Source organism: Dromiciops gliroides, chromosome 2 (assembly GCF_019393635.1).
Source record: "Dromiciops gliroides isolate mDroGli1 chromosome 2, mDroGli1.pri, whole genome shotgun sequence".
Classification (NCBI taxonomy): Eukaryota; Metazoa; Chordata; class Mammalia; order Microbiotheria; family Microbiotheriidae; genus Dromiciops; species Dromiciops gliroides.
The window spans coordinates 137880104-137896905 of record NC_057862.1 but is presented as its reverse complement, the minus strand read 5'-3'; the positions used below and the strand labels follow the sequence as shown (position 1 = coordinate 137896905).

Below are 16802 nucleotides of genomic sequence, written 5' to 3'. Positions count from 1 at the left end.
GTCATGTGATCAAGTTTATATTTTATAATACTCTTATTGATATTAAGTTCATATTCATTTAGATTTCCTTAGTTTGAATTTCACTGTATTTTATTGTTCCATGTGTATTTTCTTCTATTCATTTGTCTATCTAATTTTGAAACATTGCAAGATGGTTTTGATTTTATTATACAATGTTAATTCTAGGAGTATTGTGCTCCCATATTCTGAGTTGTTTTTGTTATTTTTTCTCAACTGATTATTTGATCAAACTCTTTAAAGCATTTCCCTGGCAAATTGGTTGCCATGGCAAGTGTAAATTGATTCTAGAAGTATTATTTTTGATAAGCATATTCCCAAAAAAAAAAAAAAAGAGGGGAACATTTGTAAAAGTTTTCTATTTTCAAAAAAAAAAAGTTCTTTGAGATTCTGTTGTGCTTTAACTTGTATTTAAGTATGTTCTGATTTTTCACAAAAGTAATTGTATACTAAGTAAAAAAAAAAAGGGGTATTATTTGAAATTGTTGCATAATTATATATTGTGTTCTGAGTCAAGATGTATTCACATTTTTTGCAATCATTTATTATCCTCAATTTTTAAATCCATATGAGACTTGGAATTATGGGAATTTATCATTTAAAACATTAATTGCCTTTATTCTGAGTTATCAGATGCCAGTTGGCCAAGATGCCATCCAATCACAAGAGGAATACATGCAAGAGCAGACACTGAACTGTCACATGAGGGGAGACATGCATGAAGTCAAGGTATGGCCGAGGGAACGGCTTTTGACTAATGTTGAGGTTGGATTCTCTTGGTTTAATATTTTATTTTATTTTTCCCCACAATATCGTACAGATGGCTGGAAGTATTGATCCCACCCATCTCACTTCTACACCTGGCTTCTATGCTCCCTCCTATATGCCTGATGCCATGGACCATCTCAATCCCATGCATCTGATTAAGTCTGACTCAGTTTCCTCCAATATGTTCGGTGGCATGGACGTATATTCCATCCACCTATTTTAAGCCTGGCATACTGTATGGGCAGTACATATTGCTCAAGTGTGGGAATGCTCATATCCCATCATTTCTCTGTTCTTTTATGGTAACCCCCATAATTATCTCAGGTGTCATGATAAATACAGTGTTGAATTTGGCCTTGACACCTGTTACCAATTATATTAGATTTTCTAATTTCTCATAATGGCATGAGGATAATTAGGCAGATGATGCAAAAAGTGATGAAACAAAGATAAAAATTATTTTTAAAAATTAATATCACAGCAATTGTCTTCTCAGTAATATTATAATTTTAAAGAATGTTTCAATTTTGTTTTATTATATGTTTCATGTGTAACAACTAAGATTCTGAATTCCCTTAGACATGTTTTTGAGAACTTTCATTGTTTGATTTGATTATTGATAAAGCTATTTTAAAGTTGTGTTAAGCTCAATTTTGTAGGAAATTTTCCTGGCTGATTACCAGCATCCATACCTCAACCCCTGAAAAGACTTCCATTCTACGACTACACCTAGAGGACATCTGAGAAAAGACTTTCAGAGACTTTAAATGAACAGTTTTGATTTGTTGTTTTTGTTGTTGTTTTTCTCTTTCTGTTATAATATACACCATCTGTAACATGTATTCTCTGCAGAGGCCCTCCCTTTGCAAGACTAATGTCAAAGCGTCGGTTCATGAGGACAAAAAAAAAAAAAATCGCCCCTCTGAACAAAACTTTCCTCTCTTCCTTTTCTATATTGTTGTTCACATATTATTAGTTAGCAATAGTTATTATATTCTTTTTACTGTTCCGTCAAGGAAACATTTTGTTTCTTGAGGAACAACAGGGGGGACTGTAACGATTGGAATAACGCCACCTGCTGGATACTTACTGTAGAAGAGTTCTGCCCATGAAGGGAAGGTCTTTGAGGGCAAGACCAGGAGTCTTTTCTTCAGGAGTCAGGAAGTGACGCGGACTAGTGGGAGGAGGAAGGAAGAGACTGGCGCTCAGTCTCGCGCTCTTTCCTCTGGACTCTGGTGGAGAGCGGAGCTAGAAATGTGCTCTCCCTTTAATAGATAGGAATCTAGGCCTTTTTCTCTCTCTTTACCAAATTCTTATTCTCCTTAATAAATGCTTAAAAGTCTAACTCTTGCTAAAGCTTATAATTTATTGGCGACCACTCATTAGATATTTTAGACAGTTTAGCTAGAATTTTAACCCTTAACACAACTGACCAATTGAAATTGAACTGAATAAAGGAAAGGATTTCAATAGGGATGATGGAGAGAGGGGGTCTATCCAGAAATGGGAGATGATGCAAGATGGGAGATGAAAAAAGCCAAGGAGATGGAATAGAGAAGGATGAGAATATGAGTTTTGGCTCAAAAATCATTTTGGCTAAAACATAGGGTGCATTAAGTACAACAGTTTGACAGATAGCTGGACTGTTAAGTTAGAGCCAGATTGTAGGAGGCTTTAAAATACAAGGCTAAGGAGTTGGTACTTTATTCAATAGACAATGGGGAGCCATGAAAAGTTTTTGAGATGTAAAATGATGAGGGTAGTCATCCTCTGAAAATCACTTTGACAGGGATATGAAGGCTGGATTAGAAAAGGAAGAAAAGGGGGCGGCTAGGTGGCGCAGTGGATTAAAGCACCGGCCCTGGATTCAGGAGTACCTGGGTTCAAATCCGGCCTCAGACACTTGACACTTACTAGCTGTGTGACCCTAGGCAAGTCACTTAACCCCCATTGCCCCGCAAAAAAAAAAAGTAAAGGAAGAAAAGGGGGCAGCTAGCTGGTGTACTGGATAAAGCACTGGCCCTGAATTCAGGAGGACCTGAGTTCAAATCTGACCTCAGACACTTGACACTTACTAGCAGTGTGACCCTGGGCAAGTCACTGAACCCTCACTGCCCCACCAAGAAGAAAAAGAAGAAGAGGAGGAGGAGGAGGAAGAAAAATGGAAGGAGAAAAGACCTATTAGAAGACTATTTCAATTTAAGAAAATTACATAAACTGGAGTCATAATGGGAGTGGAAAGGGAAAGACAATTGGAGAGATAACTTTCTCTACCTCATTTTCTGCATCTTCAAGATGGGGTTGGAGCATTGGACTCTGTGACTTTTTCTGCCTTTAAATCTCTGATTCCATGATTCTGTGACATGGTCTTGAGACCAGAAACCAGAGGCTAGATGAACATGTGTGGAGTATCTTATAGTATTACAGTTTTGTGCGTTAGTTGGACTAAGTAGCTTCTGAGATTCCATTGCAACTCTCAAATTCTGTAATTCTGTGAAACCCCTATTCACGCAACACAGTATAGGCTCCTTCACTTTCCTCTGATAATGGAAAGGCAGCCATTCCAGGTATACCCCAAGACCTCCAGGGCCTAGAGAGTTGTAGCTATATAGCATGTGTTCTTAACCTGGGGTCCATGGGACTCCCAGTGGTGGGAATGGGGGATGTCTAGGAATTGATTTCACAGATTTGTAAACTTGGAACTTTTAATATTTTGATAACTATATTTCAAAATAATTGGTTTCCTTTGGAGTCTTATGTATTTTAGTTCACACATATAAAAACACTCTCCTGAAAAGTGGCCTTCATCAAGTTTCTGAAAGGATTCATAACACAAAAATGATTAAGGCCCTCTCTGTTCTATAAGTCTTTAGTACATTAACTACAGTAGACTTGACAAAACTGGTTTCTACAAGGAGGAGGCTTGGATAGGCAAGTGAATAGTTTGGCCCCAAAGTACACAATGATTCATCTGGTATGTCACCCTGAATTTAAAAGCTATGAATATGCCAGTTTATTAGCATAGATTTAATACAAGAGGCACTAAGAATGGTTGCTTTCTTTGACTTAGCTGCCAGATTTTGGATTACTAGGTGTTTTGTTTTTTTTAAGGAAACAAATAATTTCCTAAAGTAAAGATCAAAACTAATTTAAGTTTCTGTTATTTTAGCAATGGTGAAAAACCAAACCAAAAAAGCCCCAATCCAACGTTTGAAACCACTGATCAGGGAGAAGCAGCACCAGGATTCCAGGACCTAATTAGCTCTTTCCTGGCATTTACGACAACTTTCAAAATGTTTTTCTGCTTTTGCTAGGGTGTGACAATGCCAAACCATGAAAGTCACTTCTCACAGAAACAAAACCAACTTTCCTCAGGATGCTCACAATGAAAACAATCCACTTCATTAAACTTTAAAGCAATGATATGGCAGAAAAATACTCAACCAAATGTTACTTTATTTTTTCTTCTTTTAAAAGAAGAAAATTGGCTCTTAAAAATTTCCTCCTAGGCAGCTTATGAGATTACAGATGTGGTTTCACCCTCATTCTACTACATTTGTAAGTAAAAGCAATGAAAGAAGTCCATTTGCTACAGAAAGATTTTTTTTTGTCCTTCGAATTTTTGGTGTAAAGTTTTCACCCTTCATTGGTTTTATGCTATCTCAAGTGTTTTGTTCTGGGTTGGACCTCTTATTCTATTGGAACAAATAATTCTCAGTAAAGAAATTGCTTCTACCAATGCAGGTCAGCACATTCTTTGAAACTTAGATGTCTAGAACAGAGATATCAAAAAATCACAGTCTGCTGGCTACCTGAACCAGATTAAATTGTAATTGAAAAATGTTTAACAAAATAAATAAAAATGCAATAAAACAAAGATAAGGCCAATTTGTAGTTTTCTAGTTCAGTATGCTGCACAGGGATCCTTTTTCCTTGAGTATAATACCACTGCTCTAGGACACTGAAAATGAAATCATTTGTCCAGTCACCGGTATGTATCTGACTCAGAGGCCAGCTCCCTATCCACAATTCCAAGCTACCTCTATTAATTTTAGAAGTCTGAGGAATTAGGCAAATGTCAACCTACAGTGTATGTGTGTATATGTGGATCAATCAGAACATCATTTTGCTATTAAATCAAAACAGCAAATATTTGCAGAACACATTCTGTTTACTGGGCACTATGGAGAATGTGGCCTCTACCCTTAAGTAGTTTATGGTCTAGGTGGGGTGGCAAGATGAGGAAAAGTTAAAAACAATACTAGAAAATGTCAAAAGGCAGGATAAGATTGACAAATGAGTGGCAAAGACAATAAATGCTATCATTTCAGAGGGGCTTTGCATAAAAGTCATTAGCAAGAAGCCCACAATTTTAAGGGTACTTGTGTTGGTTAACTAGAGCTTTAGAATTGATACACAAACACATATAAACCTATACATGAGCTTAAGTAGAATGCAGGTCTTGTATAGGGACCTCTAAGTAGGGAAGCTTTATCAATTCAAATGGGCAATTTGTTTTTAATCTTAGTGGCCTCCAGGCATGAAAAAGTTAAATGACTTGCTCCCAATCACAGTACTAGAGAAGATTCTGGGAAGATGGTGATATACATCAAAAAACTTTAGGCTCTCCAAATTTTCTCTACAAAAAAGACAGAACATTGCCTCAAAGTGAAAACAGAGTAGCAGAAACAAACAAAACTAAAGCAGTTCTCCTCCTAAGACAAGTTGTCTTAGAGAAAATCTGAGAAGACTTCAGGAAAGACCTAACCTCCAGGGGTGGAAGTTTGGCCTAAGTGAAGTGCAAACATCTCCTGGTCAACTCTGCCAATCAATAAACACCAAGCCCTGGGGGCTGGGTTGGGAGGCAGCCTCAGGAACTTTGACCTCAGGGATAGGGTGGGTGTCAGATGGCCGAATAACAAAAGATTGAAGGACCTTACACTGTTGAAGGGAAGCCAAGCAGGGTTGTGCTGAGTGGGCATGATCCCGGGCTGGGGCTTTGGGGGAGAAGAAGCTACCACATGCCTGGTGAGAGCTGTAGAAGAGTGGTGGGGCCCCTGCTGACCATGGGCACTTGCAGGAGCAAGTCTCTAGTTTCAGTTCCAAGGCAGAGAAGTTTGAAGTTTGCAGCCACCAGAGAGACCACAGGGAGCAAGAGCATTTGCAGGAGAGTGTGCCTGGGGTTCCTAGCTATGGCTTAGGGGTAAAAAGGAGTGCCCAAGGTTAGGCCACAGCTCAGAAAATAACACTAAGAAGGACTAGAAGCTTGGGGCATCATTCCCCACATCTTGGGACTAGAACTTGATTATAATGATAAGCTGGTAAAAACAAAATAAAAATGAGTAAGCAAAGGAGAAAGAACCCAAACATGGATAGCTACTATGGGGATAGAGAAGATCTAAGTTCATATTCAGATGAAGACAGTGGAGCTAAAAAAGCCAGTCCTTTTTCAAAAAGAAACATCAAATGGTCACAAGCCCAAAAAAGTTCTTCGAAGAACTTAAAAAAAGACGTTTTAAGGGGCAGCTAGGTGGTGCAGTGGATAGAGCACTGGCCTTGGATTCAGGAGGACCCGAGTTCAAATCCAACCTCAGACACTTAACACTTACTGGCTGTGTGACTCTGGGCAAGTCACTTAACCCCAATTGCCTCACCAAAAAAAAAAACAACAATAAATAAACATGCCAAAAATATTAAGGGGCAGCTAGGTGGCACAGTGGATAGAGTACCGGCCCTGGAGTCAGGAGTACCTGAGCTCAAATCCAACCTCAGACACTTAACACTTACTAGCTGTGTGACCCTGGGCAAGTCACTTAACCCCAATTGTCTCACTAAAAAAAAAAAGACTTTTTAAAATCTAATAAGAGATTGAGGAAAAATTAGAAAAAAATAATAGCAATCCAAGAAAATCAAGAAAATTATGAAAAGAAAGTCAATGAACTGGAAATAGAAAATCAAAAACTTAAGGAAGAAAATAATTCCTTGAAAACTAGAATTAGGCAAAGGGAAGCTAATAACATTCTAAGACACCACAAAATAATAAAAGAATAAAAAATAGAAGAGAATGTGAAACGTCATCAGGAAAACAACTTATCTGGAGAACAGATCTAAGAGAGACAATATAAGAATGGTCAGATAACCTGAAAGTTATGATCAAAAAAAGAATTTTGATACAATATTATAAGAAATTATTATGGAAAATTGCCCTGAGGTTTTAGAACAAGAAAGTAAAACAGAAGTAGAAAAGAAAAAAATCTACCAATCACAACCTAAAATAGATCCCAGGAGGAAAACTTACAGGAATATCACGGCCAAATTTCAAAGCTCCCAGGTTAAGGAGAAAATATTGCAAGTAACAAGAAAAAAAAAATTTAAGTTGTGGAACTACAATCCTACACAAGACCCAGCAGCAACAATGTTGAAGGACCATAGGTATTGGAACATTTTGTAGAACAAGAGAGCTGGGGTTATGACCAAGGGTACCTTTTCCAGAAAAGTTATATATAATCCTGAATGAAAAAAAATGGACATTTAATGAATTAAAAGATTTTCAGATATTTGTGACAAAAAGAGCAGAACTTAATGGAAAATTTGACAAATAAGATCCAAGAGAAATATATGGTAAACAGTAAAGAACAGTTATAAGAGACTCAGTAAATCAAACTGTTTACTTCTTATATGTGAAAATGTTATCAGTACTCATGACTGCCATCATTTTGGGGGTAGTTTGAAAGAAATGCTTGGGCTGAGCTGTGCATGATGGGGTGATTCTAAAAAAATGAAACTTCATAGGGAGATAAAAAGGAGTAATCACCTCATACAAATAAGGCATGAAAGGAAGAGTTGATTCAGAAGAAGCAAGAAGGACAGGGCTGGTAGTGCTAGAACCTTAGTCTCATCAGAAATGGGTTAAAGAAGGAACGACATATCCATCTAGAAGGGTATATAAAAAAAGTCTTCTAAATTTAGAAAGAAATAAAAGGGTGAGGGGATAGGATAAGGGAGGAACTTTTAGAAGGGTGTATAGATTAAGAATTAGGAGATGGGATAAGGGAGAAACTCTCTCAAAGAAAGGTAGATTAAAGTAGAGGGTGGGGGGAGAGGATAAGGGAGGGATTCTTAGAGGGCAGAAAGATTAAGGAATAGATGGGGGGGGCAGGTAGGTGGTATAGTGAATAAAGCACTGGCCCTGGATTCAGGAGGACCTGAGTTCAAATTCGGCCCCAGACACTTTACACTTACTAGCTGTGTGACCTTGAGCAAGTCGCTTAACCCTCATTGCCCTTCAAAAAAAAAAAGAAAGAAAAAGGAATAGATGGGAAAGGGAGCAGGTAGAAATAAAGTGAGGAACGATAGGGTAAATAGGGCAAGAAGGATAGAGAGGAAAAATAGGATGGAAGGAAATACACAAGTAATTATAACTTAGAATGTGAATGGGATGAATTTACCCATAACCTGGAAATGGACAGGAGAATGGATTAAAAATCTGAATTCAACAATATGTCACTTTGAGTAGAGATAAAATAAAGGGCTGGAGTAAAATTTATTATGTAAGAAAAGCAGGGGTAGTAATCATCATGTCAGACAAAGTTAAAACAAAAACAGATTTAATTAAAAGAGAAAAATAGGGAAACTATGCTGTATCATCAATATTATTCAATATTGTTTTATACCATTTAAAATAATTAGACAGTATAAAATACCTGGGAGTATATCTGTCAAAACAGACAAAGGACTTAATGAATATAAACATAAAACAACTCTTTAAACAAATAAAGTCGGATTTAAATAATTGGAGAAATATTCATAGTTCATGAGTAAAGTCAATATCAGGGCAGCTAGGTGGCACAGTGTAAAGCACCAGCCCTAAAGCTGGAAGGATCTGAGTTCAAATATGACCTCAGACACTTACTGTTTGACTCTAGGCAAGTCACTTAACCTCAAATGCTTTAAACATTGAATGCCATCTCCAGGCATCCTGATAACATATCTTGCCATCGCACCCAGGTAGCTCCAGAGAACTAAATGAGGTTGGTGACTTTATACAGCCTTTCCTCACTTAAATCCAAAAAATTTGAAAGTTATGGTATCTGCCATGGTCCTCTTTGAGAACAACTGAAGGCCAACATAATTTTTAAAAATGACAATTTTACCTAACTAACCTATTTATTCAATGCCATTCCAATTAAATTACTAAAAATTATTGTACTGAGTTAGAAAAATAATAACAAAATTAATTTGGAAGAACAAAAGGTCAAGAGTTTCAAAGAAAATAAGGTGGGGGGAAATGTAAAAGAAGGAGATTCAGCAGTACCAGACCTTAAATTATATTATAAAGTGAGAGCATTGTGGAAATATAAACTTGATAATTTTAATTATTTAAAATAAAAAATGTATTGTACAAATAAAACCAATGTAGCTAAGATTAGAAGGAAAGTAAAAAATTGGGGGAAAAATTTCATAGACAATCTCTCAGATAAGATATGATTTTGATGGAATACTGTTATGATATAAGAAATGATGAGCTGGCTGATTTAGAAAAACATGGAAAGATGCTATCCACCTCCAGAGGAACAATTGACAAACAGAAATATACATCTGTGGTCTTACATATGCGTATGTGTATGTGTATATATGTATATGTTTATAGATATATATATGCATATGTATATATATTCACATTTAATTATAGCCTTCTATAAGGTGGAGGGGAGGACAGAAGAAAAAAAAAAGTACACAGAAGAGAACAAAAGAAAACCTGGAAGGAAGCGCAGAAAAGCTGGGTTGTTATGAAAACAATGTGGAGGATTTATTACATAGGTTTTTGTGAAATGGAAATGTATTGTTTTGTATTGAATGCTCTCTTATGTTCTACTGTATGCATGGAAATGTTCTTTTTTTCTTTTCTCATTTTGTATTTAAATTTAAAATAAAAAAAATCACAATGCTACAATGTGTCAAAGGCAGAATGTGAACCCAAACCCTCCAAGGCTGATTCTCCATTGTTCATGCAACACCACCTCTACTATTGATTTATTTGTCTGACTCACTATAGGTGCTTAATAGACACCTACATATGCCAAGAAAGTTTCTTTCTAATCTCTACAGTTTATGTAAAAAAACTTTTTAAATCTGAGAAATAGAATGAAAGGGTGATATAACTCAAAGTCATTTGAAATGTAACAAATCAACTGATACTGATGAAATAGTTTATTATCTTGTTGCTTTTCTGGCCTCACAAACCCACGAAATCATGAAGATAGACAAGAACAATAAAACTATGAGAATTCAAACACTATAAATACTTAGTACTCAAACTAAGAATTAATATCAAATGATACAAATACATATCTGTTGCAACACAATTAAGTATGCATGACTAAGTGTTTTCTGAATCCAAACAGAAGATGTGAATATAGAGAAGACAGAAGACAGATAAGGCAATTCAGATTTTAGATGGCACTTACCTCTGGTTCACAGGACATGACTTTATCTTACTACTAAATCTCACTGTTTCATAGCTCTTATTAAAAGCACCATTGCTAAACAAAGTTACTATAACAAATACAAACACATCTACTTTAAGGTACTTGCCACTGGAATTCACATGATTTTTTTTTTTTAAGAGCTATGTGCTTTAAGAACCTGGAAGAGATTTTATGAGTCACATTTTTAGTGCTTTTGTTTTCTCTTTGACTCTTATACCAAGAAAGGTCTTAGTAAGATGTGTAAGCATATAGTCTTTGGAATTTTCTTTACTGAGCAAACACTGCATATGCTGCACGAATAATTATATACTAAAAAATCTGGGTCAGGTATGAGGATGCAACATAACCATGCTTACTCCTACCAAGAAAAGCCAAGTACACTTAGAAATCTTTGTGGGCTGTTCAATGGGATTATTCACCAAATATCTCTTATAGATTGAGAAGCTGTTTGTCCTTGGAGCCAGGAAGTTCTGGGTTCAAGATCTGCCTAGGACACATACTGGCTACGTGAACCTGAGCTTCTAGATGCTCTTAGCAATCCTCTGAGAACAGAATTTGAAGAGAAGGTGCTGGCCCACATTGGAAGAGGAAGTTTTTTCACTGGTTAGTTTCCGATCCATATGAAATCACAGGTCCAGCCACCTATCCTTTTCTTTACTAGATTACATGATGACCATTTACAGTTAATGTAATGTTAGAAATTTTCTATACCTTAACCAGACAGCCATGACAGAGTTTTCCAGTTTCAGGAGAAAAGTCATAAATGCAGTATATAAAATACAGGGTATCCCAAAAGTCTTAGTGCAATTTTAAGCTGTACTAGGTGATGCGGCACTGGGCCTGGAGTCAGGAAGACCTGAGTTCAAATCCAGCCTGGGACATTTACTAACTGTGTGACTTGGGGCAAGTCACTGAAACTCTGTTTGCCTCAGTTTTCTCATGTGTAAAACCTCCCAGGGTTATTGTGAAGATCAAATGAGATATTTATAAAGTGGCATATAGTAAGTGCTATTTAAATGCTAATTATTATTATTATTAGTGGCTCAAAACTACATGAAGATTTTTGGGAAACCTTGTATAGTCACAAGGGATTAGGCCACACTTCAGATCTGTAGTTTGTAGGTACATGCTACTTACTGCTCTTGCTGGAGAACCAGTTCCTGGTATGCTTGTCTCTATGAAATATTTCCTAAGAAGATGTTTACTCAGATCAGGACTATCCATCAGAATGTATGAACAGAAGAAGGCCCCATGACGAATCAGAAATATAGCAATATCCTCATTCCCTAAAGAAGAGGGGGAAAAAAGATAAGAGGGGTCAGCCTCCTTTTTTCATTCCGGGTCTTTTTTTTTTTTTTAAAGAAACCATAAGGAACTGGTCATTACCAAAAGTGGGGAATTCAACATGTGAAAGAGGAACTAAGAAAAGACTTGCTCTGTTTTAACGTCTCTCTGTAGAGTACTTCCCCCGAAATATCAAGATTCTACTAGTGGCAGAATTTTGTGTGATTTTGTATTTTTTATTTTGTACCTTATAAAAATGTTCCCATTTGAAAAAGTTTATTTGTGTTTCTGAATGTCCCCAAGTGTGAAGGAATCAGAAAGATGAAGAGAACAAGAGAGACAGAGAGAGAGACAGAGACAGAGAGAGACAGAGAGCAAGAGAGAGAGAGAATGAGAATATACTTGGAGATAATAATATACTTGTAAACATATGCCACCATCTGGAGGAAACTCTGGGAGCTCAGAAGATTGTGGTTACTCTGTGGACCTGGTTCCACATCCACTAACAGCCTCAATTGCTGTTAACAACTTTTAAGAAAAGACAGTTCCAGATCCTTTAGTGTTGGTAAAGACTTCAGTAAGAGCAATTATGTACCTGACTTGATAGCTGCATAAAGTGGTAACCTTATAATGACTGGAAATTCATTCTTCCTTACTGCATAGCTCTCTGGGTCAGCACTATAAGTAAGTACCAGGAGTTTAACTACATCTAGGTGTCCTTGTTGGCAGGCGATGGCTAGCATCCAATTCAGCAGTCGTTGGTAGCTGCATGGACCTAGTAAGGCAATTAAAAGAAACACACACAACACAAGAATACATTGAATAGTCTATTCAATTTTACCACCCTGATCCTTTCATTCTGGCTGCCCATAAATACAAACCCTGATTTAATTGGAAGATGCTTGCATCAAGTTGATAACATTTGGCAGAGGTGTAGGGGGAATGGATGGTTCTTCTTTTAAGTTCCATGCTACTCTCTCTAAATTCTCTGTAATTATAACTGACATTCAGAAATCTTTAGAATCTACTCCTTGAAATAACCATCACTGCCCACTTTATTTCAGCACGAAATGCTATTTAACAAGCACACTGAATGAACAGAGACTGCGTGGGTTGCAGTGCTGTAATACCCTCAAATTCAAATTAGCATGACAGTTTTTTTGGGGGGGTCCAGTCTCCATGGAAATTACCTCATTCTTTGCATGCACCCTTAGCAACCCTCATCATAACATCATCTCATTTCCAAAGCCTCAAGGAAAAAAAAAGTCTGAAAATCCATGACCAGAACCAACCCTCTTTTCTTAAAAGAGGAAGTTTACCTGAAAACTAGGAAGGCTTGAAAAGTGAATCATATGATACATACCATATGATATATGAAAGTGAATAAATATATTTCTTATGGGCTATCTAATTGCTAACTAAATTCTACAGTTTCATGTTAGCCATGTCCAGGCTGGATTGATGAGAAGTCAGTTGAAAACTGTTCTCTTGTCATATGGCCAGGGCAAAATTTAGAATACTCTAACTCCCCAAAGAAGATGGCCCATTAGTTTAGATACATCTTCTTCCCTCCCAATCTTCAGTTAAACTCTGCTGCTCGGTAACAGGGGGTAGAAATTATAGTTATATAATTCAGCAAAGGAACCCCCAACAAGACAATGGGGGAAAAAGACCCCTTTCTGTAGTTCCAGAAAATCACTTAAAGTTATATCAGCATTCTCTTCTATCCCATCAGTGGCCTACCAGAGAGCTGTAAAGAAAGAAATCTTGCCAGGATCCTCTCTTCTTCTACCCCAGAGAGGATGTTATAATAGCCTTGAGGGATACCATTGGAGTTAATAAGCATTTTGGTGGTCATTAGCAGGTCTAAGGCATGAGCAAGGAGAAGAAGGTGAAAATAACAGTAAAAAGTCACTGAAAAGAGAGAGCAAGGAAAAAGGAAAAAAAGAGAAAGAAAGGGGTGTATGTAGTAGACATAATGATGAACATGCAAACTAAATTTTTAGTGTACCAAGGTACACTAGTTCATCAGTATTGTGGAAATTTATTTTGATTTGGGGACCTTACCTTTAGGCTGAGATTAGAAAGCCTTAGGCCTTCAGGGTCTCTCCCCCTCCTCCTTAGCTTCAGCTGAGCGAAAAAGCCCCGTGGGATATACAAGACACCAGGACAGACAGCTGGGGGAAAAAAAAGCCCCCAGCTCCCTCCGACCTGAGTGGAGCTATCTGAAGGATCCCGGATGGCCTGTGCTGAGGCATAAGGCTCGAGAGCACCCCCCCCCCCAAGCTGCAGCTCTGGCTGGCTGATTAGCTTGGTCTGTGGGGGTGAAGGAAGCCCCAAGATTTGAGTGGAGAGAAGAAAAGGAAGAAGGGGGGCTGACTAGAAGAGGACAGACTAGAGGAGACTTGAGGACGGACTAGGAGAGAGGCTGACTAGAGGGGAGCCCGGACAAGGACGGAGGAGAGTTTGGTTCAGAAAAGGAGAGACTGGTCTGACAAGGTTACAGGCCTTAATACAAACCAGGGAAAGTGTAACATGCCCTGAGGCCGGAGGCGGCTAAGGCCCTTATTGTATTCAAGAAGTTCCATGCGCAGCAGGTGCTAAGAGCCGCAGTGGAAAGAGACCTCAGGAAAACAATCAGGTTGTACTTTATTTCCTCCCATTCCTAATTTGAAATAGTATCTCATAAATAAACTCTGCTTTGATTATTTGGTTAAGAGGCTTCTTAATCTTTAGTCTATCAGTTTGGGAGCAGTGTGGTGGAACTTTATAAACGGCCCATATTAAATTTAACGAAGTCAGATAGCCAAATAGTCATAAGTCCCCAGATTAGTCATGCATAGATCAGTCCCCCCAAAATTAGGCTAGTCAATTAAAAAATATTCTAACATTTGAATGGCAACCACGAAGGGATTTACAGGCCACTTATAATTTTTCTATACCTATAATTTTTCATAAATACAGTTATATATAATTTTTCCAGGTTAGTTATAGTTATTGATAATTATTATTATTTTTTTTTACAGTATATACCCAGGCACACTAATCATTGCCCCAGATGAGTTCTTCCAAGAGTGTCTATGAGGCCTGATATATGAAACATTTCCCAAAGTTTAGGAGTAAGGATAAATCTAATCCAACCCAACCAACATTTATTAAGCATTTACTGATGGGCAGAGCTACTGGGGATAAAAAGACAAAATGAAAAGAAGTTCTAGGGTTGTTTTAAGGTTTCCTTAGAAGGTACCCAATAGGTTATAGCTTGGTTACGTCTTTGAGTGGATCCAAACTTCATGAGGTACTGAAACTAATCTGTCCTCCACTCCTTACTCAGAAATCTTCTAGATAAGTGGGATTTTTGGAAGATGGGGAAAAACCTCTTAGAAAACTACAAAGCAGATCTGTGGTTGATCCTGGTACAGAACTCAAAGCACAGGATTCCATTCAGAGATGGAAAACCCCTATTCTATCAGATACAGACATATGGGCATAAAGTATACCAAATTGATGCTTTGTCACTGTAACTTGTTTGGGCAATGGAAACAATTCCTTCTTTAAGGTGGCAGAAAGTGGATCTCCCCCACTTTTCTTGTTGGCACCATTTTGGTTACAAGTGAAAAATCACTCCTAGCAATTAGGAACTAGACCTAGAGGAAGGAAGATCTAAGTTCAAATCCTACCTTATGCAATTACTTGCTGTGTGACCCTGGACAAATCACTTAAAATCTCTCAGCCTCTGTTCACTCATCTGTAAAATGGAGATCAATAATAGTGCCTACCTCCCAGAGTTGTGAGAATCAAAAAAATCAAATTAAGTTAACATATAAATTACATATGTAGTGCTTTGCAAGTGTTAAAGCACTATGTAAATGCTATTGATAATTTTTTTTTTTTTTTTTAGTGAGGCAGTTGGGGTTAAGTGATTTGCCCAGGGTCACACAGCTAGTAAGTGTTAAGTGTCTGAGGCTGGATTTGAACTCAGGTACTCCTGACTCCAGGGCCGGTGCTCTATCCACTGCGCCACCTAGCTGCCCCGATAATTTTTACTATTAAAATAGCAGTTGTGACAAAAACACTGTAAAAATGAACAACTCTGAAAGACTTGAGCTCTTATCATTGAAATGACCAGCCATGATTTCAGCAACGACAAAAAATGGTACCCATCTCCTGACATAGAAAAAAGTGATAAGCTAAATGTGCAGAATAAAAGCTATATTTTTAGACATGGCCAATGTGGGAATTTGTTTTCTATATGTTTTACAAGAGTTTTGTTTTGAATCAGGAGGGAGAGAGGTGGGAAGGAGAGAAAAATAAATAATTGCTAATTTTTTTAAAAAAGAATTTAACTTTAAAAAGATGGTAGTTGTGGTAAGAAGCATTTATGAATAAGAAGATGTAGAAGAAGAAGAGGAGGAGGAGGCAGAGGAAGAGAAAGAGGAAGAAACAGCAGCACCATCATTTTGGTGATGGTCCCAAATGTGACTTTCTATCATTATCACAATAGCTTATAACTTTGCATATCAATTTATAATTACAAAATGCTTTATGCAAATGGTCTCATATTAACCTTAGTCCCTGACCACTGGGTTTCAATACTAATAATAGCTCCTCTTTATATAGTGTTTATTATGTTCCAGGCACTGTGCTAAGTGCTTTACAATTATGATCTCATTTGATGTCTAAATCATTTACATTTGTCCTCAATTTTTATAAGGTAATATCAGAAAGATGTATAACTGCATTTTCCTTCAGAGGGAAATTTTCACAAACAAGCTCTTTTTTTTACTTTGTTTTGCTAAGGGGTTTGGATACCCTGAAACTTTCTAATCTTGAGGAATTAAAAAACTCCCTTTAAAAAGCTACCTAATGGGGGTGGCTAGGTGGCGCAGTGGATAAGCACCAGCCCTGGATTCAGGAGTACCTAAGTTCAAGTCTGGCCTCAGACACTTGACACTTACTAGCTGTGTGACCCTGGGCAAGTCACTTAACCCCCATTGCCCAACAAAACAAAACAAAAGCTACCTAATGATTTTGCTTGCTGATAAATAATAATAATATCAATAATCATTCATAACCACCTTGTGAGGTATTTCAAGTATTGACACCTTTATTTTACACATAAGGAAATGGAAGTTAACTACTCCACTGTGTCAGAGTTCAGATTTGAATCCAAGTCTCTCCTAATTCCAAGTTCAATGTTCTTTCCATCATCCCATGCTGAATGTTCACACATAAAAGTTTGTC

The 16802-nt window shown here is 37.3% G+C and overlaps 1 protein-coding gene across 4 annotated transcripts in view; it reads right to left on the bottom strand.

Annotated features, from left to right (window-relative positions):
* LRRK1 (leucine rich repeat kinase 1) overlaps nucleotides 1–16802 on the bottom strand; it is a 174837-nt gene that overhangs the window by 94836 nt on the left and 63199 nt on the right. For all 4 annotated transcript variants that reach the window (XM_043989261.1, XM_043989258.1, XM_043989260.1 and 1 more), the window contains 2 exons: nucleotides 12154–12333; nucleotides 11412–11560 (listed from right to left, as the gene is read on the bottom strand). In XM_043989261.1, the coding sequence (XP_043845196.1) occupies nucleotides 11412–11560; nucleotides 12154–12333 (329 nt within the window). The remainder of the gene's footprint in view (nucleotides 1–11411; nucleotides 11561–12153; nucleotides 12334–16802) is intronic.